The sequence below is a fragment of the Hippocampus zosterae genome, chromosome 10 (genome assembly GCF_025434085.1).
Source record: "Hippocampus zosterae strain Florida chromosome 10, ASM2543408v3, whole genome shotgun sequence".
NCBI lineage: Eukaryota > Metazoa > Chordata > Actinopteri > Syngnathiformes > Syngnathidae > Hippocampus > Hippocampus zosterae.
The window spans coordinates 23,780,766-23,805,766 of NC_067460.1; the positions used below are offsets into that span (position 1 = coordinate 23,780,766).

The 25,001-nt window shown below is 47.5% G+C and overlaps 2 protein-coding genes across 2 annotated transcripts in view; one reads left to right on the forward strand and one right to left on the reverse strand.

The window, feature by feature from the left end:
- The first annotated feature begins 85 nt into the window (after positions 1-85).
- Positions 86-13,171, forward strand: LOC127608913 (tripartite motif-containing protein 3-like). Its single transcript, XM_052078431.1, has 13 exons — positions 86-290; positions 7,008-7,176; positions 8,100-8,340; positions 8,579-8,730; positions 8,915-9,095; positions 9,191-9,920; positions 10,105-10,208; positions 11,038-11,205; positions 11,468-11,636; positions 11,861-11,920; positions 12,013-12,083; positions 12,157-12,297; positions 12,713-13,171. Exons 2-13 carry the CDS (start codon positions 7,037-7,039, stop codon positions 12,863-12,865), a joined length of 2,310 nt encoding a protein of 769 aa, XP_051934391.1. The 5' UTR covers positions 86-290; positions 7,008-7,036; the 3' UTR covers positions 12,866-13,171.
- A 4,031-nt stretch (positions 13,172-17,202) lies between these two features.
- Positions 17,203-25,001, reverse strand: part of frem2b (FRAS1 related extracellular matrix 2b) — an 81,132-nt gene continuing 73,333 nt past the window's right edge. Inside the window, exons 17-24 of the mRNA XM_052078321.1 lie at positions 23,511-23,703; positions 23,321-23,425; positions 21,754-21,881; positions 21,542-21,676; positions 20,396-20,522; positions 20,144-20,331; positions 19,740-19,886; positions 17,203-18,306 (exon numbers count right to left, since the gene is read on the reverse strand). Coding sequence (XP_051934281.1) covers positions 17,839-18,306; positions 19,740-19,886; positions 20,144-20,331; positions 20,396-20,522; positions 21,542-21,676; positions 21,754-21,881; positions 23,321-23,425; positions 23,511-23,703 — 1,491 coding nt within the window. The 3' untranslated portion in view covers positions 17,203-17,838. The remainder of the gene's footprint in view (positions 18,307-19,739; positions 19,887-20,143; positions 20,332-20,395; positions 20,523-21,541; positions 21,677-21,753; positions 21,882-23,320; positions 23,426-23,510; positions 23,704-25,001) is intronic.

Sequence of the window (25,001 nt, forward strand, 5' to 3'; positions counted from 1 at the left end):
CCAATGCCGCATACATGCCACTCCCATCACGGCCTCCTCCTTCCTTTCCTTCCTCTCCTTTCCCTTTAGCCCCCCCCCCTCCATCCCTTCCACCACCCTCCTCCTCCTCCTCCTCCTACCAGGCAGACCCTGCCCTTTCCTTTGCTTTCTGTGGCTCCTCTGTACGCGTTTGGGACTATCGGACCGGACCGCGGGCTCGCACAATGGCCGGCTTGCTGCCATCGAGCCTGCGATGCTGACGCCCCGGCTGCATTCGTTCATCGCTGCTCCTCCTGCTGCTGGGATTTCATGTGAGTACCCCCCCCCCAACCCCAAGCCCCCCAGTACATGATACGGACATACACACGTAGCTCCTTTTGATGCTTGCCCCGGTCTGCACTCCCGACCTGCTAGCTGCGAATGAATAATTGATGTTTTGTGAAGTGAGGTCATCTGCTTTTAATTTGTGTTGAACCCAAGATGACCCCCCCCCCCACAAAAAACACGATTTTACGGGGTGTAAACATGGTGACAGGCCTCTTGTAGCAGGTGTGCCCCGTCTGCGCAGTCTGTTCAGTATGCGGGGTACATGTGAGTCAGCTTGTTTGCTTATGTCACTGTTGTGTGTGTATGGGGGGGGGGGGGGGGGGTTCACTGCAGCAGCCAAGTGATGTTCCCTTTGAACGAGAGAACGGCGGGCCGGATGATTTTGTATCGATGAGCGGGTCTTTGTGTCCGAACGAGCCCTCAGGCGTGTCAGAGGGAGGTTCCCTGGTTGGCCTGAGGGGAGACGATGCTCGTCCGCAGCGTCGCTGTCGGAATCCGTCATTCGGTGCTCGTGGAGAGGCGAGGGTGGCTCCGCGGCGGGATGTTCGGTTAAAATGTCGCCACGTAAGTGCGTTTGTGTGTGTGGATATTTTTTTTTTTGCCATCGCCCGTTTCACTGCAGAGATAATGGAGCTGGCGAAGGCCTCGTCTCGGTTGCTCAGGGAGCGTAGGCGCCCAAGTGAACGCGTCGGCTCGCTCCCACATCCCCAAAACATGGCAGGTGACACTCTTAAGAAGAGTCGGGTGAAAAATAACCCCAATCTGAGTCCAAAACAGAACCGATCCACCACTGGGGGTCAATTTGACCCAACTTTGGGGGTCAATTTGACCCAAATTGCTTTGTTTGAAACAACCCCACAGTTGACTTGTTAAAAAACAAAACAAAAAAAAAACCCGGCACGGTCAGACGGATCCAAGGAGCGGATTGGTCCATTTATGAGCCAAATTGGGTTATTTTGTCCCCCAACTGTTCTTGGAGTAAGGGCGGCCCGGTAGTCCAGTGGTTAGCATGTCGGCTTCACAGTGCAGAGGTACCGGGTTCGATTCCAGCTCCGGCCTCCCTGTGTGGAGTTTGCATGTTCTCCCCGGGCCTGCGTGGGTTTTCTCCGGGTGCTCCGGTTTCCTCCCACATTCCAAAAACATGCGTGGCAGGCTGATTGAACACTCTAAATCAGGGGTCACCAAACTTTTTGAGAGTGAGAGCTACTTCATGTGTCCTGATTGTGTGAAGGGCTACTAAATTGATACACGTCTGAAATAACTTTTGTACAAATTACATTTAAGCTAATGTTCTAATATTAACATTAGCTAGCTAGATATATACTGTAGCTAGCTAGTTAGATAGCTAAATAGGTAGCTATAGAATCTATAATACTGCCCATGTTTGCATTTTTAAATCATAATTTCTACGAGCAAATCACAATCCTAGCACTGGCGGGCTACTGGTGTGGTCCTCACGGGCTACCTGGTGCTCGCGGGCACCACGTTGGAGACCCCTGCTCTAAATTGTCCCAAGGTGTGAGTGTGAGTGCGAATGGTTGTTCGTTTCTGTGTGCCCTGCGATTGGCTGGCAACCGATTCAGGGTGTCCCCCGCCTACTGCCCGAAGACAGCTGGGATAGGCTCCGGCACCCCCCCGCGACCCTAGTGAGGATCAAGCGAGTCGGAAGATGAATGAATGAATGAATGTTCTTGGAGTAGGCGGCGTGGCGGTCGACTCGTTAGCACGTCACAGCGCATAGGTTGCAGGGTTCATTTCCGGCGCCGGCCTTCCTGTGCGGGATTGTCCGCCACCCTCGTGAGGAGAAGCGGATCAGGTCGTGGATGGATGGATGGATGGATGGATGGATGTTTTTACAGTTAAAGGGCCACAGTTATTGTGAACGATTGTTGTTCTATTTATGGGTGCGCCAAAGGTTAGCTGGGATCGATTTCAGCTCACCTTATTTGAGGACGAGCACGATCGAAAAATGTTTCGATGACGCCTGTTGGGATATGTTGCGATTTACAGTAGAAGTGTTTGCTACTTCTTTTTTTGTTGTTGTTGTCGTTGGTTGCATCAAATCATGAATGAATATTTCGGTGTGACTTCCGGAGCGACACATCAAAGTATCAGAAACGGATCCGATATTACGGATCGTACATGACTACGAAAGATGTAAAACAAAACATGTTCACGTTTCTCCATCGCTGCACGTTTTAACGCGCGTCCTAAATTGGTGCTAATTTGTGAAAGCGTGAGAAGAGGTGACGGGATGAATTGATGCCGTCTGCACTCTCTCTTTTGTTGTCTGGTCAAAATGCTGACGAGTCGCGTCGCGTGTTTGTCAGGCTTAGTCAAATGTGAACAAAGGTGACGCGCACGCTTTTGGTCAGCAACTTTGCAACGGGAGTTACGTAGCGTACTTTGGCCTCCGTCCGGATCGTCAAAGCCTTATCGATTTTCAATCGAGCAAAAGTGCGTGACTCCCTTGCGTGTATCCTGTCACCCCCCCGTGTTTTATTTTGACCTAACAGCAATTTGTCAGAAAATGACCAATTTTAGTGATGGCTGAGTACTGACGCCGGGTATCGGTATCGGGCCGATAGGAGCTTCTTTTATATCATTGTGTACTCGCGGAGGCTGCCGATACCAGCCCTGATAACTTATTTTAACCCTTGTGTGCTTCAAATTAAAAACACCTTAAGTTACGCATTTTACAATTTTTGTAATGATGTATTTTGTGTTATAAAAACATTCTTTTTTTTTTCAAACACTCAAAATGTTCAGAGGCATCTGTGCTATCCATATATATATAGTTTTTATTAGTTCTTAGGGGGGCAGCCCGGTAGTCCAGTGGTTAGCACGTCGGCTTCACAGTGCAGAGGTACCGGGTTCGATTCCAGCTGCGGCCTCCCTGTGTGGAGTTTGCATGTTCTCCCCGAGACTGCGTGGGTTTTCTCCGGGTGCTCCGGTTTCCTCCCACATTCCAAAAACATGCGTGGCAGGCTGATTGAACGCTCTAAATTGTCCCTCGGTGTGAGTGTGAGTGCGAATGGTTGTTCGTTTCTGTGTGCCCTGCGATTGGCTGGCAATCGATTCAGGGTGTCCCCCGCCTACTGCCCGAAGACAGCTGGGATAGGCTCCAGCACCCCCCCGCGACCCTAGTGAGGATCAAGCGGCTCGGAAGATGAATGAATGAATAGTTCTTAGGGATTTTTTATTCTTTATTTTTTGCAAAAGGAAAAAAAAATTGTGTCTGGAGGTCCCAACCAAGCCCTACTAACAATCCCGACCGGACGTGTGGTTTGAAGCCTCCTGCAAAAAGCCAAACTCATTTGCGATCTTCTGGCCCCACCTAAAAGTTGCACAATTGGAATGACCTCAACCCAACAATGTGTCATGCATAAGTCTGTCCAAGCGAAAACAAAGCCATTGACGTAAAAATCGCGTGCAATGCATGTTTACACATTAGGTTTACGATGCATTCAAAAATATGAATTATAATGAGTCTCTATGGTGCAAAATATGTAAATTGCGAAGATTACGGTATCAAAACCTTTTTTATTATTGCTGCAATCCCTGAGAATTATCAGACGGTGACGTCATGAAATTTAGGCCATTTTAGAACCCCTCCATACGTTTCAGCTCTCTCGTGTTTTTCCGAATGCCTTTGCCTTTGATTCAAAGACATCATTTTACATTTATCGCAAGCGGTGCACTACGAGGGTTAAATCAAATTTCACACATCAAAAGTACAAGAGGTATAGGATAACGTAACTCTTCCTGGAACTCCGCTCGCTTTATGCTAATATACGTCGCAAACAATGTGAATATAAAACGCAAACCGTGCAGGAACACGTGGAACAAAAACAATTCATTTAAAAGCGGGAAACTGACTTGAGTCATGAGTCAACTGAACTCTTCTCGCCCTTCCTGACCGTCGCTCGTTATGACTCTCCCTCATCCTAACCGGACTCGTTAAGCTAAGCAAGGCTAGGAAAGTACAAATATTGCTTGAAAAAACCCTGCTTCCTGCGTCCTCAGCATCCAGCCGAGTTAGCGTGATGCTAGCAGACTGAAAAAAAACCATCATTGTAAACTGTGAAGGACAAGTGAAAGCTGCACCTCGGCCACGGATTTCATCTCGCTATGATCTGCTGCGATGTAGGCCTCCATCTGCTCGTAAGGTCGTGGAAATCTTGTTTGACGGAAAGCATCCAGTCAGAAATGTGGATGTGATGTGGCCAAGCGTAACAAGAGCTTGTTTTTGGGAGGAGCAAAGCGTTCTGGGATGAGTCACCGCTGGCCGACCACATCGAGTGCGTGTTGACCCAAAAACACGCGTGCTTGTGTGTTGCAGACTCGTTTTGCTCGGCCTTCTCGCTGACTTCTGGTTCATGAAGGAAAATATGAGAAAAGGTTCTTTTTCTATGGTGGTATAAATATCACACTAAGGTTGGTTTTTTTTTTGTACAATAAAGTAAGCCGCGCTTTAAGCAGCCGGTATATGACCACAACTGGTGGAGCAACACATGTGGACAGATAATATAGCGATATTCTATTACAGCAACTGCATAGGTGTTGATTCCAACCCTAACCTTAAATGCTAACCTAACCAGAACCCCAACTTCAATCCTAACCCCTATTCCAACCCCAACCTAAACCCAACCATAACTCCAATCCTAAACCCAACCCTAACTCCATCCCCAGCCCTAACCTCAACCCAAACCACAACACTAACCACCCCAGCGCTAACCTTAACCCTAACCTTGACCCTTACCCCAACACTAACCCCAACCTTGACACCAACGTTGACCCTAACCCAGACTTGTCATCTAAATTTGAAACCCAGACCGAGGAACAAAACCCTAACCGTGGCTTTAAACCCTGACCACCATTTCAAACCTTGTCTCGAAACCCTCATTTGAATTGCTAACCCAGGCCCCAAACCCTACTTTGAAAAGCGAACCTCGGCAAAACCTTTCACTTGTCATCCAGAGTCGGATGCCTTGAGCTCGGAATGAATAAAGTCCACGCAAAATGCCGTTCACTTCAGACCCTCTGTGACAAGATTAGCTCGTCAAAGCCTTCCCGATGGAAGAGGATGATTGACAGGGGAGGCCCGAGCGAGAAGGGAGGCGTCGCCGATGCTCGTCTATCGCTTGTAAGCCGCTGGCGGGTCAAGTGGAGGCGCCGCCACGTTTCTGCATCGTCTCATTTTAATCTAGATGGCAGACATGCCCCCCCCCCCCCACCGGGTCCCCCTCCCCACCTCTCGTGGGATGTTAAGAAGCTTAAGTGCACTATCAGGTGAGAGTGGCAAGTGGATGAGCTCGTTAGGTGCCGATTTGATGGCGCAAAACAGTCTGACGTCAAGACAGTCCTCCTGGCCAGTAGGTGGCACTATAACTGTGGGCAGTGTCTTTGGTCACCTCTTTTGCGAACGTGTTCACTGACTTTTTATACATCAAAAGTACTTGCAGTATTGGTACTCGGTATCAGTGAGTACTTAATAGTAAATTGGTATCAGTGTGGGGGGGGTGGGGGGGCTATTGAACATTTCTGCTCTCCATTGTTTGAATGTGTGAACCGGAAGTTGAAAGGATTCTACACTTGAAAGGGAATTTGAAACTCGAACCTACATGAACGCCTGCGTTCCAGTTGCTATTTTTAATATTTCAACACACGTGTCCTCTCGGAGTTGAGCATTAAAAAATTTTTTTTTTTTGGAATGCTCACATCACATCTCATGCAGAACAAACGGCGTCAATATTCAAAGCGGATGAGATGAAAACCGAGAGGGAGCTTGTTCGAGAAAGCTTCACTCGAGTGGAAGGAACTTTGACGCGCCGGCTGTTGAGATAGAGGAAGGAAAGCGTGGGTGAGTGGGGGCGGGGAGGATTGTCGGGGGGGTGGGCGGGGTTTGCTGACGTCACTGCGGTAAATCAGAGTTCATGTGAAAGGAAAGTGTGTGTGTGTGTGTGTGTGTGTGTGTGTTAGGAGTCTTGGTCAACAAGGCAAGCTGGAAAATGCGCAGGAGGTCGCACAAGGCCACGAGTGCACCGAGAGAAGAAAGCCAAGACGACGAGCTGTTGAGCTGAGCCGGAATGTCGGTGTGAGCTCTGGTTTTTGCTGCGGAGGGGGGGGTGGACATGGGAGGGGGGGGTGGACAGCTGCCTGCGCACTGTGCACCAACTCAAATTCTCCTTAACCCCCAACCCCGCTCCCTTTACCCGCACCGGCGGGCATTAGGCAGGCAGGTGGCGCTGTCTGGAACTCAGCTGCCAGCTGGGCATGCAGGAGAAGGAAGTCCAAGAATTGCGGAGAAATCCGCACGTCCATATTTAGGGAGGAGGTCTGAAAGCAAATGGCTCGGATTGTCGAGTTCAGGTTTCGAGGCGGACGTCAGCGAACAGCGCGCGGGGCCATTTCTGTTCTGTTTTTTGTTGATTATTGCGTGGCTGTCAGCGGCGCGTGCGGTCTTCATCGTAAGCCTTTGCCTCGGCGCTCATGTCGGCGCTGCGTAATCCCCACATGACCCACTGACACGCAACATGGCGTCCGCACACTTCCTACACGCTTATGGCCGACATGAACTCATTCAATACCGGCCAATTCTGGACCAAGTCTGAAAAGACGTTTAAAACCGTCTTTGGGAGTGAATGGGAGTTAAATGGGAGGAAAGGTAAGGAAGTTCGGCTGACCTGGTCTCCGCGCAGGTCCCCCGTTGGCCTGAAGCTGCGCGTCCATGGCCAAGCGCGAGAGCGGCGGTGGCGGCGCCAGTCCCGTGGTGAGGCAGATTGACAAGCAGTTCCTGGTGTGCAGCATCTGCCTGGACCGCTACCACAACCCCAAAGTGCTGCCCTGCCTGCACACCTTCTGCGAGAGGTACGCCGGTTGCGCCGCCGTCCGACGCCCGCGCAAAACATTTCCGCTCACCTGGCACGTCAAGGCGGGTTCAAACGAAGGTTTTCCGGGTTGGGAATTCAAGACTTGCAAATTTGGCTTTCGAACAAGACTCAAGTGGCTTCAAGTGAGGTTTTCAAATGAGGATTAGGGTTTTGAATTAAGGTTTCGAACCGGAGTCTGGCTTTCAAATCAGGGCTAGTATTCCAAATTAGGGTTTCAAGACAGGCAAGGATTGGCGCCTGTCTTCCTTTGGAATTTCAAGAAAATGACGGCTTTCGGGTTCGGGGTAGGGTTTCAAATCAAGGCTTCAAACCAGGGTTGGCTTTTCGAGCCAGGGTTATTAATCCAAGTGCTGATTTCCTTGATCTTTTTCAAGTCGGGGGTGGGTTTCCAATGATCCATCCATCCATTATCTACCGCTTATCCGGGGCCGGGTCGCGGGGGCAACAGCTTTAGCAGGGAAGCCCAGACTTCCCTCTCCCTAGCTACTTCTTCCAGCTCTCCCCGTGGGATCCCGAGTCGTTCCCAGGCAAGCTGGGTGACATAGTCTCTCCAGCGTATCCTGGGTCTTCCTCGGGGTCTCCTCCCGGTGGGACATGCCCGGAACACCTCACCGGGGAGGCGCTCAGGACGCATCCAAATCAGATGCCCAAGCCACCTCATCTGGCTCCTCTCGATGTGGAGGAGAAGCGGCTCGACTCTGAGCCCCTCCCGGATGACTGAGCTTCTCACCTCATTGGGTTTCCAATGAGTCTTTCAAAAAAGACGAAGTGAAGGTTTAGAATTTCAGAGTCAGTGTTCGGTTTTCTAACAAGAGTCCATTATCTGACTTGTGCTTCGTCCGCCGTTTGAGAATACGACTGACTCCGGGTGGTCTATTGCGTGTCCCCTCCCCCTTGCAGATGCCTGCAGAACTACATCCCGCCGCAGTCTCTGACGCTGTCGTGTCCGGTGTGCCGGCAGACGTCCATCCTGCCCGAGAAGGGCGTGGCCGCCCTCCAGAACAACTTCTTCATCACCAACCTGATGGAGGTGTTGCAGCGGGACCCCGAGCGCAGCCGACCCGAGGCCTGCAACGTCCTGGAGTCGGCCAGCGCCGCCGGCGCCTCCCAACCCCTGTCCTGCCCCAACCACGAGGGCAAGGTGAGCGCACGCGGGGCAAACTTTCAACCACCCCCGCCGACACATATCGGATTCATGAATGAATCTGTCCCCCCGGGACGATTTGATTGACGCCACGACTTAGACCGGCTTTTCGCCAGTCTAAAGTCCAATCTCCTTTCAAGAGCAGTGAACTGCAATTTCACATCCGATGAGCGTTCTGTTTTGTTCCGGCGGTACTTCGATGGCCGTACGAAACGCTCCGTTGCGCCTCCCGCAGGTGATGGAGTTCTACTGCGAGTCGTGTGAGACGGCCATGTGTCTGGAGTGCACGGAAGGCGAGCACAGGGAGCACGTGACGGTACCTCTGAGGGACGTGCTGGAACAACACAAGTCGGCGCTCAAGAACCAGCTGGACACCGTACGCAACAGGTCGCCAGTGACGTCAGCCCCTTCTTTCCGCTTCAAATCTTTGCCTTGATTTTGGTTTTTATGGAACGCGGGTCTTAGAATTTCTAATGCTAACGATTAGCATGAGCGCCGATAGCTTGGGTCGGGCCGTTTCACGTTTTGGTGATACCGCGGCGGTTTGACTTTGACTTTGCCGTCTTTGCAGACTTCCCCAGTTGGCGGCGGCCATCGAGCTGGTGAACGAGATCTCCAAGCAGCTGACGGAGCGCAAGCACGGCGCTGTGACGGAAATCAACGCCACCTTTGACGAGCTGGAGAAAGCCTTGCGCCAGCGCAAGAGCGCCCTGGTCGCCGAGGTGGACAACATCTGCGGCGCCAAGCAGAAGGTCACCCCCAGCCCCGCCCGCCCGCCCGCTGGCGCTTTTTTGCGCAAACATCGTACGGACGCGGCGGTTGTTGTTGTTTTTTTTTTTGCGCTCAGGTGCTGCAAGCCCAGCTGACGTCCTTACTGCAGGGCAAAGAGAACATCCAGAGCAGCTGCGACTTCACCGAGCAGGCCCTGAGCCACGGCAGCGCCACCGAGGTCCTCCTGGTCCAGAAGCAGATGGGCGAGCGGGTCAGCGCCCTGGCGCGCCACGCCTTCCCCGAGTGCCCGCACGAAAACGGCCACCTGGAGTGCCAGGTGGAGACGGACGGCCTGCGGCGCTCCATCCAGAACCTGGGCGTCCTGATCACCACGGGGGCCGTGGGCCACACCAGCGTGGCCACCGGCGAGGGCCTGCGGCACGCCCTGGTGGGCCAGCACACCACCGTCACCGTCACCACCAAGGACAAAGACGGCGAGCTGGTCAAGACGGGCAACGCCGCCTTGCGGGCCCGGATCGTGTCGCCGGAGGGCGTGGCGGCCGAGGCCGAGGTGACCGACAACAAAAACGGCACCTACGAGGTGGGCTACACGGCCCGCGCCGAGGGCGAGTTCGCCTTCTCGCTGCTGCTCTACGAGCAGCCCGTCCGGGGGAGCCCCTTCCGCCTGCGCGCCGTCAAGCCCTCCGACGTGCTGCAGTCGCCCGACGACGTCAAGAGGCGGGTCAAGTCGCCCAGCGGCGGCGGAGGTCACGTGCGCCAGAAGGCCGTCAGGAGGCCCTCCAGTATGTACAGCGCCACCAAGAAGAAGGAGAACCCCATCGAGGATGAGCTCATCTACAGAGTCGGTGAGGCCGAGTCGCCAGCGACGAGCCCTTAATAATGTTTTTGTTTTCTTGTTTTTGTGTGTGTGGGGGCGTCGCAAATTTCATACTAATCGCAATTCTTTTAATTGCGCAATTAATCAATTAATTGCAATTAATTGCGCAATTAATCGCAATCTGCGATCCAAACTCCTTCTCTGTTTACCAGGAACGAGAGGACGCGACAAAGGAGAATTCACAAACCTTCAAGGCATCTCCACCTCCAGCAACGGCCGCATTGTGGTGGCCGACAGCAACAACCAGTCCATACAGGTCTCGCTCGCACGCACAGACACGGCACTCACTAAAACTAACGAAATTATATGCTAATTTGTTTTCGGATTTGTCAATTCATCTGAGACTTAAGCTTTCAGAGTCCATTTTAACTTGGGCGCTTCCAGCGACGCTCGCGCTGCTAGCTCTTCTAGCGCTGCTAGCTCTACTAGCGCTGCTAGCTCTACCAGCGCTGCTAGCTCTACTAGCGCTTCTTGTACTGTGCGAGCGACGTACAGTCAAGTTTTTGTTTTTTTTTTTAGCGCCGTTAATTAGCGATTGATCGTTATTTCAGGACAATGTATTGTTGTTGAAAGCAACGGTTTTTCAAGGCAATAAACAAACCCCCTAACGCGGGCTGGAAAATGAGTCAAGTTAGCCATTTCGCCGCAGCGAGCTGCCGGGAAGAACTTGAAAATAAAAGCCAGTCGAAGCTTTCTTCCGCATGCGTTATTTGGGTTTCAAACAAGGGTTAGGGTTTAAAAGTAGGGATCCAAACTAGGTCTAGGGTTTCCAACTAAGGTTGGGCTTTCAAAGTAGGGTTTCAAACTTGGCTTAAAGTTTCAAACTTTGGTTAGGGTTCCAAAGTAGAGATTCAAACTATGGTTAGGGTTTCCAACTAACGTTAGAGTATCCAATAGGGTTTGAGTTTCCAATTAGGGTGTCAAATTAGCTTTAATGTTTCAATGTCAGGTTTCAAATTAGGACGAGGGATTCCAAAATCTCAACTAAAATGAAGTACTTTCTTCTCCCAAAATAAAATAATAAAAACGAATGAACCAGCTCTAAAGACTAACAGAAACTAAATCTTCTTTGGCGTCTCCTTCAGGTATTCTCCAACGATGGCCAGTTCAAGATGCGCTTCGGGGTCAGAGGTCGCTCCCCGGGTCAGCTGCAGCGCCCCACCGGGGTGACGGTGGACATGAATGGCGACATCATCGTGGCCGACTATGACAACAGATGGATCAGCATCTTCTCCTCGGACGGCAAGTTCAAGGTCGGTCAACAAAACAAGGAATTTGATGTCCTCTCAGAAAAGTTTGTCATTACTCGTCGTTGCCACAAGATGGCGGCAAAACGGTTGTTTTTAATGAGACAAGGCTAAATAAAGCCCCTCCCCTTAACTTCCTCTAAGTTGCTTCGGCACCACGATGCAAAGCAAAGTCAATTCCGGACTATTTTTTTCCCCCACTCAATGTTATGCATTTTTCATTGTAACTTGATGACCAAAACGTTTTTCCACGATGCCCGTATGTCAGAACAAAATCGGAGCTGGTCGTCTGATGGGGCCGAAAGGTGTGGCCGTGGACAAGAACGGACACATCATCACCGTGGACAACAAGGCTTGCTGCGTCTTCATCTTCCAGGCCAACGGAAAGCTGGTCACCAAGTTTGGAGCCAAGGGAACCTCCGACAGACATTTTGCAGGTGTTATTCGTAGCCTTCTGAGCATGAGCGTGTTTATTTCAGAGTCAAAACGTCTTCCTGTTGCGAGAGACACATTCCAGATGACGTTTGGATATTTTTCCAAAACAAAAGTTGCCTGTTTCTCGAGCTCGCTAGCTAGACGGCTAAGTGTCTTGCTAGCTGGCAAGCTGGATATCTGTCAACGGTTTTTGCTAACGTGTGTTATGTTTCCTTCTCCTTGCTAGACAAAAGTGGCGCAAATGTAGCACTGGAACAAAAGCTGAGTAAATCAGGCCCAATGTTCAGTAAGTATATATCTATATATATTTTTTTTAAATAATCTTTTGCTAGCTAGACCAACTCACCCATTGTCCATTTCCTTGTGTGTCTCCTGTAGGTCCTCATTTTGTGGCAGTCAATAACAAGAATGAGATTGTTGTGACAGATTTTCACAACCATTCCGTGAAGGTACAGATCTTTAAAAAAAATATATTTTTTGCTTTTTGTTCAATGTGTGGTCACGCTGTGCATTCCTCTTCAGGTATACAACGCAGACGGGGAGTTTCTGTTCAAATTTGGCTCGCACGGTGAAGGAAACGGGCAGTTCAACGCACCCACGGGCGTGGCCGTCGACTCCAATGGGAACATCATTGTGGCCGACTGGGGCAACAGTCGCATCCAGGTTGAAAAAAAAATCCCATACATATGACGAAACTACCGGCAATAGCGAAATCTAGCTCCGATGACAGCATTTTACCGAGTCTCTTATATTGGAAGTAGTCAGAGAAGAAGTACAAATCTACTTTGTTTGTGTCAATGTGACTGTACGATACTGCCTCCCGGTGGCTAAAGCGGGCGCAGCAGAAGACGCAGCACAATGAATTTGATTGCAGTATGAAATCATGATGCAGACACGATTTAGATCTAGTTGGTGCTCTGTGTTTTGCATAGTATATTCAATAATACTTTGAAAAATGGAAAACTGTACTGAAATAATGATGGAATTCACAATTAATTTATATAGGTAGATAGAACTACTGCTCTTTTTTTAAATATATTTTTTTTAATCTGACGCCACGTGCTGTGTTCCAAACCAGGTGTTCGACAGCTCAGGCTCCTTCTTGTCCTACATCAACACGACGGCGGACCCCCTGTATGGCCCACAAGGCCTGGCCCTCACCTCGGACGGCCACGTGGCCGTGGCCGACTCGGGCAACCACTGCTTCAAGGTCTACCGCTACCTACAGTGACACGCCAACGCCACAAGAAAGTCCACAAGGGTGCAATAAAACCTTCGGTCTCACACGTCGGCGTGAGGCTGATGGTGTGCGCAAGGAATATAAATAAATCAATAAATAAATAGATCCCCCACGTTTGGTGACTTAGCTTCCGCCAAGGAGCAAATGGCGGCTACACAGCTAGCTTGATAGATTCAAGTATTAAATGAGCCATAACTACGTCCAAATGCATGCGATTTGATTTCATCTCCGCAGTGTGGTTCAGTTATCCACCGAGTATTGGGGCCACGCTCAAAAGAAAATAAATAGTCAACAACAGGGCGGCCCGGTAGTCCAGTGGTTAGCACGTGGGCTTCACAGTGCAGAGGTACCGGGTTCGATTCCAGCTCCGGCCTCCCAGTGTGGAGTTTGCATGTTCTCCCCGGGCCTGCGTGGGTTTTCTCCGGGTGCTCCGGTTTTCTCCCACATTCCAAAAACATGGGTGGCAGGCTAATTGAACACTCCAAACTGTCCCTAGTTGTGAGTGTGAGTGCGAATGGTTGTTCGTTTCTGTGTGCCCTGCGATTGGCTGGCAACCGATTCAGGGTGTCCCCCGCCCACTGCCCGGAGACAGCTGGGATAGGCTCCAGCACCCCCCGCGACCCTAGTGAGGATCAAGCGGCTCGGAAGATGAATGAATGAATGAATGAATAGTCAACAACAACAAAAAGCGAAAAAGTTGGATTTAAGTTGCAATAATACAAATAAAACTCAATTTGTAATTCTGCAGGGGTTTTTTTTGGATCCTGAGGGGGCAAAAAGTGATGAGAAAAAAAATTGGTCAAATTCCCCTCCCCCGAAAAAAATGTTGATTGTTAAAATGTTGACATTTTTCCTTGAAATTGTAAAACAATGACTTTTCTCTTCAGCTTGCAAGATTCAACATTAACCAGGTAAACTGTCAAACGTGTCCTCCTGGACTTCGGGATCAAAATAGTCCCGTTGAAATTCCTTGACTTGATTTGTTTTCCTTTTGAGTGTGCCTCACTTACTCGCCTGTAGTTTTTTTTTTTTTTTGACTGCTTAGCGTGAAACAAAGCAAGTGTCAAAACACGACCCGTGCATCGATTTTCTGTCTGTACTTAGTGTATATAGCTGAAGAAATGTAAATTATTGTGTATATTAAACCACGACGACGACAAGGGCGCACGTGCGTGCGGCGGCGGCGGCGACGACAACACTGAAGGCAGCTGTTTTCACACGCACGCTTTTCAAAACTTGCTTGACCAGCATACACTCAAAGAATATTTATTGCCATTCAAGCAGCACAAGAATCGTTTTTGCTCATCACTTTGGTTTTATGGGACTTTAAACGAGGAGGAGCAATAGTGAAGCAAAGATCATTTATTTGATGCTATACACCAGCTGTGCTTTGACACTTTTTGTTTTTTAAATGGATGTGCTTTTTTCCCTCTGATATATTGCTCTTTTTTCCTCTGTCCATATCACCTTTAAAAAGAAAAATATTTGAAATTTGTGATCATGTGAAACATGGTCATCAAAAGACTGATCGAGTGATCTATTTCATAAGTACATACAAAATAAACACATGGCAAATAAATACATTATTTCAACTAAATGTGAATTTATATTAAAATTATGTCAATGACACCCCCACCTATCACAAAGATTATTATTTTTTTTAATTGAGGGACTCATCTCAGGAGACACATGCTGGCCGCAGTTTTTATTATTGATAGAAATGATCAACCCACGATCATTCTTATACTGAAGGAACTTTTAAAAACGTAAATTAGCGACGGCAGATTCAATGAACGATGATTTTCTGCATTTCGTGTCCGCGCCATCTTTGTTGCGACTCCTCCTCCTCTTCGCTTTGCCTCCCCCTGCCGGTGATTGTGTGCCAACGCTCGTTGAATTGATTCAAACGAATATCCTGTTTTTTAAATGCTCCTTCTTTGCAGCTGTGACCTAAATACGAAGCATTTCATCATTGTGATATATTTATATATTTGTGTCTTTCTCACACACACACACCACTACAACAATACCTGGTTTGGTTTCTAGAAATATGCACTGCAAAATTGGTCTGGCACAGCTCTGGGGCAGACACGGCACCCCACATGCTTCAATGAATGACGGTCCTGCAGTGGCCCGCGTCTGGCTTCCATGATGTGGGCCGCATTCAGCCCATATCTGGGCCGCATTGTAAAACCATATCTGGCCCTACTCCGGCCTGACGCTGGGCCAGAACAGGTTCCCGATATCAGCCTGAATTCAACCTCCACTAAGCAACATCTTTTATGAGCCATATTTGACCCACATTAAAAAAGTCTAAAAAAAGACTTATATAAAAATATGTTTATTGTCATAATTTGTCTTTTTTTTCGGCTAAAAACGCCTTACTATACATGGTCGTTTTTTTGGGCTAAAAACGCCTTACTATACATGGTCTTTTTTGGGGGCTAAAAACGCCTTACTATACATGGTCATTTTTTTCGGCTAAAAATGGCTCACTATACATGGTCGTTTTTTTTTTGCAAAAAACGCCTTACTATACATGGTCTTTTTTGGGGGCTAAAAATGCCTTACTATACATGGTCGTTTTTTTGGGCTAAAAACGCCCTTACTATACATGGTCGTTTTTTTGGGCTAAAAACGCCTTACTATACATGGTCGTTTTTTTTGGGCTAAAAACGCCTTACTATACATGGTCGTTTTTTTGGGCTAAAAACGCCTTACTATACATGGTCTTTTTTGGGGGCTAAAAACGCCTTACTATACATGGTCATTTTTTTCGGCTAAAAATGGCTCACTATACATGGTCGTTTTTTTTTGCAAAAAACACCTTACTATACATGGTCTTTTTTGGGGGCTAAAAATGCCTAACTATACATGGTCGTTTTTTTCGGCTAAAAACGCCTTACTATACATGGTCGTTTTTTTCCCGGCTAAAAACGCCTTACTATACATGGTCGTTTTTTTCCCGGCTAAAAACGCCTTACTATACATGGTCGTTTTTTTGGGCTAAAAATGCCTTACTATACATGGTCGTTTTTTTCGGCTAAAAACGCCTTACTATACATGGTCGTTTTGTTTGGGCTAAAAACGCCTTACTACACATGGTCGTTTTTTTTCATCTAAAAAACGCCTTACTATACATGGTCTTTTTTTGGGGGCTAAAAACACCTTACTATACATGGTCGTTTCTTGGGGGGTAAAAACGCCTTACTATACGTGGTCATTTTTTTCGGCGGAAAATGCCTTACTATACATGGTCATTTATAGTTTTACATTAGTTGATCACATTTAAACACGAGAATGAAAAGACACCAAAAAATATTGAACAATTATTTATTTGCAGACCAGCGCTGTGCTTGTGGTCTATGTTACAAATACTTACAAGCACATACTGTATGCGTCCCCCCCTCCCATTTTTTTTTTTAAAACAACCATTCCCCAAAACATCCAAATAGTATATTCCTAAGTACTATATTGATGTATATACATAAGTACTGTACATACATGTGCATAAGAGAGTTCACTCCGAGCATTAGAGGACATAAACCAAGCACGATACAACGCGTGGACGGTGAGGATTAACGAGCAGGTTGCGCAGTGGGGGGGGGGGGAGAACCCACATCAAAATGTAAAATATGACAAATTGCGTAGATGTCCTTTTCCCTCAACGTAAAATCCCCAAAGCATTTCACATGATAAGAATGAAAAGTGACATGCACACGGCAGAACGAGGTCATCCATTACCAGAGATGATTTATGGGAACGATTCAATCAAGTTTGAAGGCAATTCGGACGATTCGTAGCGTGAAGCAAAGGAATATGCGAAGCAACGGACACAAAAGATGGCAAACTCGCTACAAAACATTTGACATTGTGTCCAACTTCATTGCGCTCAATTGAGATCTCAACCGCTAAAACGAACCCTAAACTCGTTGATGCCAACGGTCGATTTGAGACATTTTTAATGGACTATTGTCTTGATTGAACAAAATAACGTAAAAGACAGTGGGTGCACTTTTGCCTTCAGTAATTCAGCAGTTTGACATTTAAAGTGTAATAAGAAGCACACACAGCTAGACATGCACAAAGTGTGATGGGAAACAGACGAAAAACGCACCAGTTGCCACAAGTGGAAGGAAGAGATGCGTCCGCTAGCACCTCTGACACTAACCACTGACACTTTTGTTGTGTTTTTTTTTGGGGGGGGGGGGGGGTCGATGGGGTGGTATCAGAAGAAAACAACAAAGGACGAGAGAGCGTTGAAAGACATCGGACGGGACGCGCTTCAAGTAGATTGCGGAACACAAGCAAAAAGCTCTTGAGGCGCAGTTTTCTTTTTTTGTTGTTTTTTTTTTTAGTTCTTCAAAGGTGAGGCACTTGCAAAATAACGCAGGAGTGTGAAAGACACACTGATAAGAAAAAAAAGAAAAAAAGATAAAGTTGTAATTTTCACAATGGGGGGTAATCGAACAGCGAAAAGCAAAAAATTTTTTTTTCTCATAAAATTTCTTCTAGCAAAACTATTTTTTTCTTTTTTAATTTCACTAAGTTGGACCGTGATCCTGTTTATTTAGTACATCAAATGACAACTAAATTTTTCTTGTAGAATTGTCATTTTCTCCCAAAATAAAAATTTTGTTCAAATAACGGGGGTGTTATAATCAGACTATAATCTTGTCCTTTTTCATTTTAAATTTTCCAATTTTATTCGTGTAAAGTCAGGATTTATTTTCCTTGTAAAATTAAAAATAAAATCCGAACATTTTATATTAAAAAAAAATCCCCATAAAATGACAACTCTATCCTTTTTTTTGTGTCATGTAAAGTTTCGCACTTCTCACACAGACATACACACACGCATACGCACAGACACACACACACACACACTCCATTGTTTTCTTTCCTTTTCAATATGCGCTTACTAGTCCTTGTTGGAACCGGATGTTCGACCACGAGGCGCTCGTTCAGACTTCGGAGCAGTCACCGAGTGCTTGCGTCACCATTGGCTGGCCGCTTGCCGACGGGGAGGGCGCATCCTTGGCGTCACGCTTGTGCCGCACCAGAGCCACCAGCAGCACCACCACCAGGATGGCCAGCAGCATCCCGACTGCCACGCCCACCATCAGCACGGGCCCGTCTTGGTCGGCGCCGTCCTCGGCGTCGCCCAGCTCGCGCGGGACCACCCCGTCGGGGACGAGGACCTCTCTGGCGAGGTCGGCGGCGTCGGCGTCGCGCGCTCTGCGGTTCAGTGCGATGTGGAGGATGTTGGTGCCGCGGTTGTTGTCGGCGCCGATCTCCTCGACGTCGGCGGACCGGCGGTGCCGGCTCAGCGCGTGGTACTCCAGGCTCCGCTTGCCGATGCCACGGTTGGCGTTGTCCCGGGAGCGCACTGTGTAGATGGTGTGGATGAACCACTCTCGACCGGCGGACACCTGCCAGCGCAAAGTGCACATGTGTGTCACTTAACCGTAGTTTGAAACCCCAACCCTAGTTAGAAACCTTAACACTAGTTTACAACCCTACTATGAAACCCTAACCCTAGTTACAAACCTTAATTGGAAACCCTAACCCTAGTTTGAAACCCTACATTGAAACCCTAACCTAGTTAGAACCCCAACTTTGAAATCCTAACCGTAATTCGAAACCCTACTTTGAAACCCTAACACTAGCTTGAAACCCTAACCTAGTTAGAAACGTGATTTGGAAACGATAACGCTAGTTTGAAACCCCAGCCCTAGTTAGAACCCCAACTTTGAAATCCTAACCATAATTCGAAACCCTACTTTGAAACCCTAACACTAGTTTGAAACCCCAACCCTAGTGAGAAACCTTAACACTAGTTTACAACTCTACTATGAAACCCTAACCCTAGTTACAAACCTTAATTGGAAACCCTAACCCTAGTTTGAAACCCTACATTGAAACCCTAACCTAGTTAGAACCCCAACTTTGAAATCCTAACCGTAATTCGAAACCCTACTTTGAAACCCTAACACTAGCTTGAAACCCTAACCTAGTTAGAAACGTGATTTGGAAACGATAACGCTAGTTTGAAACCCTAACCCTAGTTAGAACCCCAACTTTGAAATCCTAACCATAATTCGAAACCCTACTTTGAAACCCTAACACTAGTTTGAAACCCTAACCTAGTGAGAAACCTTAACACTAGTTTAAAACCCTACTTTGAAACCCTAACACTAGTTTGAAACCCTAACCTAGTTAGAAACCCGATTTGGAAACGGTAACGCTAGTTTGAAACCCTAACCCTAGTTAGAACCCCAACTTTGAAATCCTAACCGTAATTCGAAACCCTACTTTGAAACCCTAACACTAGTTTGAAACCCTAACCTAGTTAGAAACCCAATTTGGAAACGGTAACGCTAGTTTGAAACCCTAACCCTCGTCAGAACCCCAACTTTGAAATCCTAACCGTAATTAGAAACCTTACTTTGAAATCCAAACCATATTTCGAAACCCTAACCCAAGTTTGAAGCCCTACTTTGAAGCCCTCACCTTCGTTTACAACCCTACTTGAAACCCTCACTGCAGTTTGATACTCTAAATTGAAACCCTAATCGCAGTTTGAAATCTAAATTGGAAACCCCAAATCTAGTCTGAAACCGTAAACCTAGTTTGAAACCCTACTTTGAAATCCTAAGCCCAGTTTCAACCTCAAAACTGGAAACCCTCAGCCTTTTTTGAAATCCTAATTTGAAACCCTAACCCGAGTTTGAAGACCTAGTTTAACGGTTGATTTTGTGTCCACAATTTTCCGTCTAATCCTCCAACTTCAGTCTCAAAATTGTTCCTAATGTTTTTCTGCTCAAATTCCAACTTGAAATCCAGCGTGCGTGTTTTCGGTGACCTGGAAGAGGGCGGCGGAATCCATGCTGAATCCATCTGATCCCGGCTGTCTGACCAGAGGGAGCGCGGCCGGGTCGTCCACGGCCAGGCGGGCGCTGAAGGCCACGTTTCCAAAAGACCCGGCCTGGGTCTCGGGCTGGGCTTTGTCCTAGCGACAAGACAAGATTACCGTAATTACATTTATGTGGGAGCCAACCAGTCCTCCATCACGTGTTTCCAGTTGATCCAAAACACTGCTGCTGTTCCACGAACCGTAGCTCGTAGGAGGGACCACATGACTCCAATGATGGCTCCCTGTTTTCATGTGGTCATGAAACAATTCAAAGGGGATTCCCTCTTATCTTGGGGCAATCTTTTAGGTTTGAGGCCGCAATGCCGCGCCGACCCCCTTCGAAGTGGACTTACGATAATTTTGAACCTGTAGAGTAGCGACGGCGCGTCAGCCAGGCAGCCAAACTCAAAGCCATTTGGGTTGTACTTGGGCACGTAGCCGTCCGCGCCCGTGCACAGGAACACTTTCTCAATGTTGCAGATGAAGGAGTCGCCCAGGTTCTGCACGGGGTCCACCATGACGCGTCCGTAGATGGTGTCGCCTGCACAGACAATTATCAGCACGAAGCCCCCGAGCGCGCCACGAGTTACTCCGCAGGGCGGCACCTTGCGCAAAAGCCGTGTCGCTGGTCTGGCCAAAGCCCGCGGAGCCGTCCGAGAGCCACAGGCTCTTTTTGGAGAGCAGCATCATTTCGGTGTTCAGACTGAACTCCGCAGCCACGGGATCGCTGACCTATGACAGCACGCAAGATAAACAAGAGTCAAGGTTAATATTCGTTTTCATACCGTGTGGAAATATACTTTATTCATGTCAGAATGAAGAAAAAATGTCCAAAGAAAAAACAGGTATTCGACTCTAGAAAAAAATGGATCCCACAGCAAAACTATTCAAAATAATTGTATCTCAAAGCGTCTTTCCCTACTGAAATGAATGGAAATGCCATTAATCCGTGCCATCGCATTTTGAAGGGTACGCCGATTCCAGCGAGAAAATTTCTGACAATAACTAGTTGCTTTCCTTTCATTCATTCATCTTCCGAGCCGCCTGATCCTCACTAGGGTCGCGGGGGGTGCTGGAGCCTATTCCAGCTGTCTTCGGGCAGTGGGCGGGGGACACCCTGAATCGGTTGCCAGCCAATCGCAACCACACTCACACCAAGGGACAATTTTGAGTGTTCAATCAGCCTCCCACGCATGTTTTTGGAATGTGGGAGGAAACCGGAATACCCGGAGAAAACCCACGCAGGCCCGGGGAGCCCAAACTCCACACAGGGAGGCCGGAGCTGGAATCGAACCCGGTACCTCTGCACTGTGAAGCCGACGTGCTAACCACTGGACTACCGGGCTGCCCCAGTTGCTTTCCTTTCGAGGATAAATAAAAAAAAATGTGAAAACACAATTTGTGGGAAGCATGACTGCCTCACAAATAGTCCTAAATTGATCGTTCGTAGAACTTGGCTGTTCTCATCTTGCATATGAGCAAAACTCAGGATCCATGATACCGTTTAATTTGGAGGGGCTCTTAAATGTTTTTTCTGGAAACCATTCATGCTTCTAGAAACTTTTTAGTTTTTATTGAAATGAACCATAAAACCTGAAAATTATTCCTCATCATTTTTTTTTTTGGTGTGGGTTTGCTGCAACAAATAGACTTTGCTTCAAGTTTGCAAATGTATGCTTCGGTTTGTGGTCACGGTGAAAATGTCGACAGTGTACCCCACTGGCGAGATTCACATTTCCCTTGCATCGTACCTGCTGAAATCGGATGTCCAGGTCAAAGCTGACGGGCTCTCTGGGGTTGCACGAGGGCGGGAAAGCGAACTCCAAGCCGGGAGGCGACGTGCACGGTAGCAGCTTCACCGTGTAGGTCCCCGAATAGTCGCGTACCTGAACGTGACGCGAGCACACCGTGAGACGCCGGGAATGAGGCGCAAAGAAACGAAAAAGCGCCAACGTTTACTCACAGCAAAGTCGGAGACGAAGGTCCACTGCTGGATGGGCTGGTTGTAGGTGGGCTCGCTGCGCACCAGGCTGAGGTTGAAGGTCAAGCCGGGGTGGTCGGCGCACATGACCATGGAGGTGAGGGCGGCGGCTGACCAAAAGGCACAATGTTCATTGGCAAGCTTTTTTTCTCAGAAGGTTCCAGAACCCGCAATTGTCACGTAAACAACTCAATATTGGTGAGATTAAAAAGCGAGGGCAAAATTCCTCAAGTATTTTCCAAAAGGTTGCCAGGAAATGTTCGACGCGGTCTTTATACAAGACAACCACAGATCACGCGTTGCTTGGCTGCAGTAGCAATTATATACCAGTAGAGGGTGGTGATGCCCTGTGAACTGGCACGAGTACTTTGACGACGTCCCGACGCTGAAAACACATCCGTGCCAGCAAACATTTTGTGTGGACTTTGGTGGGTTTTTAGGGTTAGTTATCCGACTTAGTTGACTTTTTAACCCAGTCCTTTTTCCAACATGGAACTTTTTCACTATGTTCACATTTTCTGAGACACTGGCTTATGGTTGCTTTTCTTTCAGCAATAATCAGCAAAATTACAAGCAAAAAGGGCCGCGTGTAATTTGATGTGTAATGATTCTTCTATAATAATAATAACAACAACAATAATAATAATAATATTAATAAGTACCATAAAAGATCTGCAATGCTGTGACACAATATGGTGAGTGACAACTGACTGTATTTTGTAGATTGATATTTAAAAAAAATACACACACACACACACACATATATATATATATATATATATATATATTCATTCATTCATCTTCCGAGCCGCTTGATCCTCATTAGGGTCGCGGGGGGTGCTGGAGCCTATCCCAGCTGTCTTCGGGCAGTAGGCGGGGGACACCCTGAATTGGTTGCCAGCCAATCACAGGGCACACACAGACGAACAACCATCCACGCTCACACTCACACCGAGGGACAATTTAGAGCGTCCAATCAGCCTGCCATGCATGTTTTTGGAATGTGGGAGGAAACCGGAGCACCCGGAGAAAACCCACGAAGGCCCGGGGCGAACATGCAAACTCCACACAGGGAGGCCGGAGCTGGAATCGAACCAGGTACCTCTGCACTGTGAAGCCAACGTGCTAACCACTGGACTACCGGGCCGTCCTTTTATATATATATATATATATATATATATATATATATATATATATATATATATATATATATATATATATATATATATATATATATATATATATATATATATATATATATATATATATATATATATATATATATATATATATATATATATATATATATATATATATATATATATATATATATATATATATATAGAAGGATTCTATAGGATAGAAGGATTCTATAGAACAGATTCTACCCTATACTGAGCAGCATTCCAATCACATCTCTACTTTAGGAACCAAAGCAAGAGCATTTTCTGCTCAACCGACCTTCACATGGAGCTAAAAAAGAAGCTGAAACCATTAAAAGCCGATCGCAGGGCAGTCTGCAGTTGAAAAAGAACCAAATTCAACATACCAGGATGCCGAGAGACAAACAAGCCTCGAAAGCGAGCCTCGGTGCGGAAGTTGACCACCAGGCGTCCCTGCTCGTTAATGCGCATGCTGGTCGGGTAGAGCGCGCCTGCGAAAGACATCGGGATCCGTCAGACGGGGAACTGTCCTTTCTCTCGACGGAAAGGGGGAGCATTTGTTTTCAGCTGCTTTACCTTGGAGCTCGGCCTCCGGCGGGCTGCCGATGCCGTCCCTCCACAAGATGGCGGTGTCGTACACAAAAGTCAGCCTCAGCTCGGACTGGAGGTCAAAATGCTGCCAGCCCCCGGCCCCCACGGGCGAGTGGAACACGTAGGACACGTGGAGCGGCACCCGCAGCGTCACGTAGGACTGGACCAGGTTCAGTACCTGCCATGAAAAAGAGGTCTTTACTTCACAGAAATCAATAGAAATTAGAAATGCAACACGTATCATTGCCTTGGTTTGATGTTTAGTTTGACGATCAGCAGCTTGACACTGGTTTTCAGAAGAAAAATTAGAAATACAACACGTATCATTGCCTTGGTTTGATGTTTAGTTTGACGATCAGCAGCTTGAAGCTTGTTTTCAGAAGACGTGATCACTATTTGCCACTTGAATTCACTGCCACCGTACAGTAACGAAATTGCTCATTTCTGCTTGCTTGTCCAAGCAAAAAAACAAATAAACCGTAAATAAAAATTCCAAGAGATGGCTCAACATTGATACTGAACAAGTCATGTGTGTACAAATGGGACCGTTGCTGTTCTCGATAGGGCTGCTGTTGTGCCCATTGTTCACTCTAGAGGAATATCATGATTTATATTGGCATATAATTCAAGGAAATGACAGCAGTGTAGCAAACTGGACGGCCTTCACTTCACGATGCAGCTCGCAGCCACCAGGGGGAGTACTCGCATTGTATTCATCTCATAATGCTCCATATCAGAAAAACACAACTGGCGATCGTTTTGTTTTTATTTGTTTGTTTGTTTTTGGGGGGATGGGGGGCTTAATTCCCAGGGAGTCGAGAAAGATTTCAATATCATAGGGCTCAATTCCTTTTTTTTATCTCTCATTTTTATTTGCACCATTTCTCTATTCTTTGCGTTGCTTTGTATGATGTCATTCCATTGTTTGAGTTTTGGTTTTCAGACCTTGGCGTCCTTATGCAAAGGCATGACAACAGCGGTCTGGTATTTCTCATCTTATCCCCCCAGTGTGGGACAAATATAAGATATCTTATCTTATCTTATCTTATTCTGGCTATTTACTTTGATGTGTGCTGTATTTGATTCGGTAATTGCGTTTTTTTTTCTTTTTCTGGTGGACCTCGGATCTTTTTTTTCCAACGCACGCATGCAAACATTCTCGGCAACCGCAACGTGATTGAGTTTTACATTGGGAACGGACGGACGGGTGTTAAAAGTTCAAAACGCACCAATTTCGCCCGACTTGCTCTGACACGCGAGGCTCGAAAGACGAGCTATCCGCACCTCTCTGACCTGCCGCGCGTGTGCCTGCCTGCCTGCGCCGCTCGGGTGAACGTGCTCAGGCGAGCCTCCGGGCGTGCATCGTGTGTTCATATTCATCCCCCTTGACACGACATGCTAGGCCGTAATAGATGGCCGTTCCTCCATTAGCTTATGTGGCTTCTCAGGGAAGCCCTTGCAAATTCAAGGGCCAGC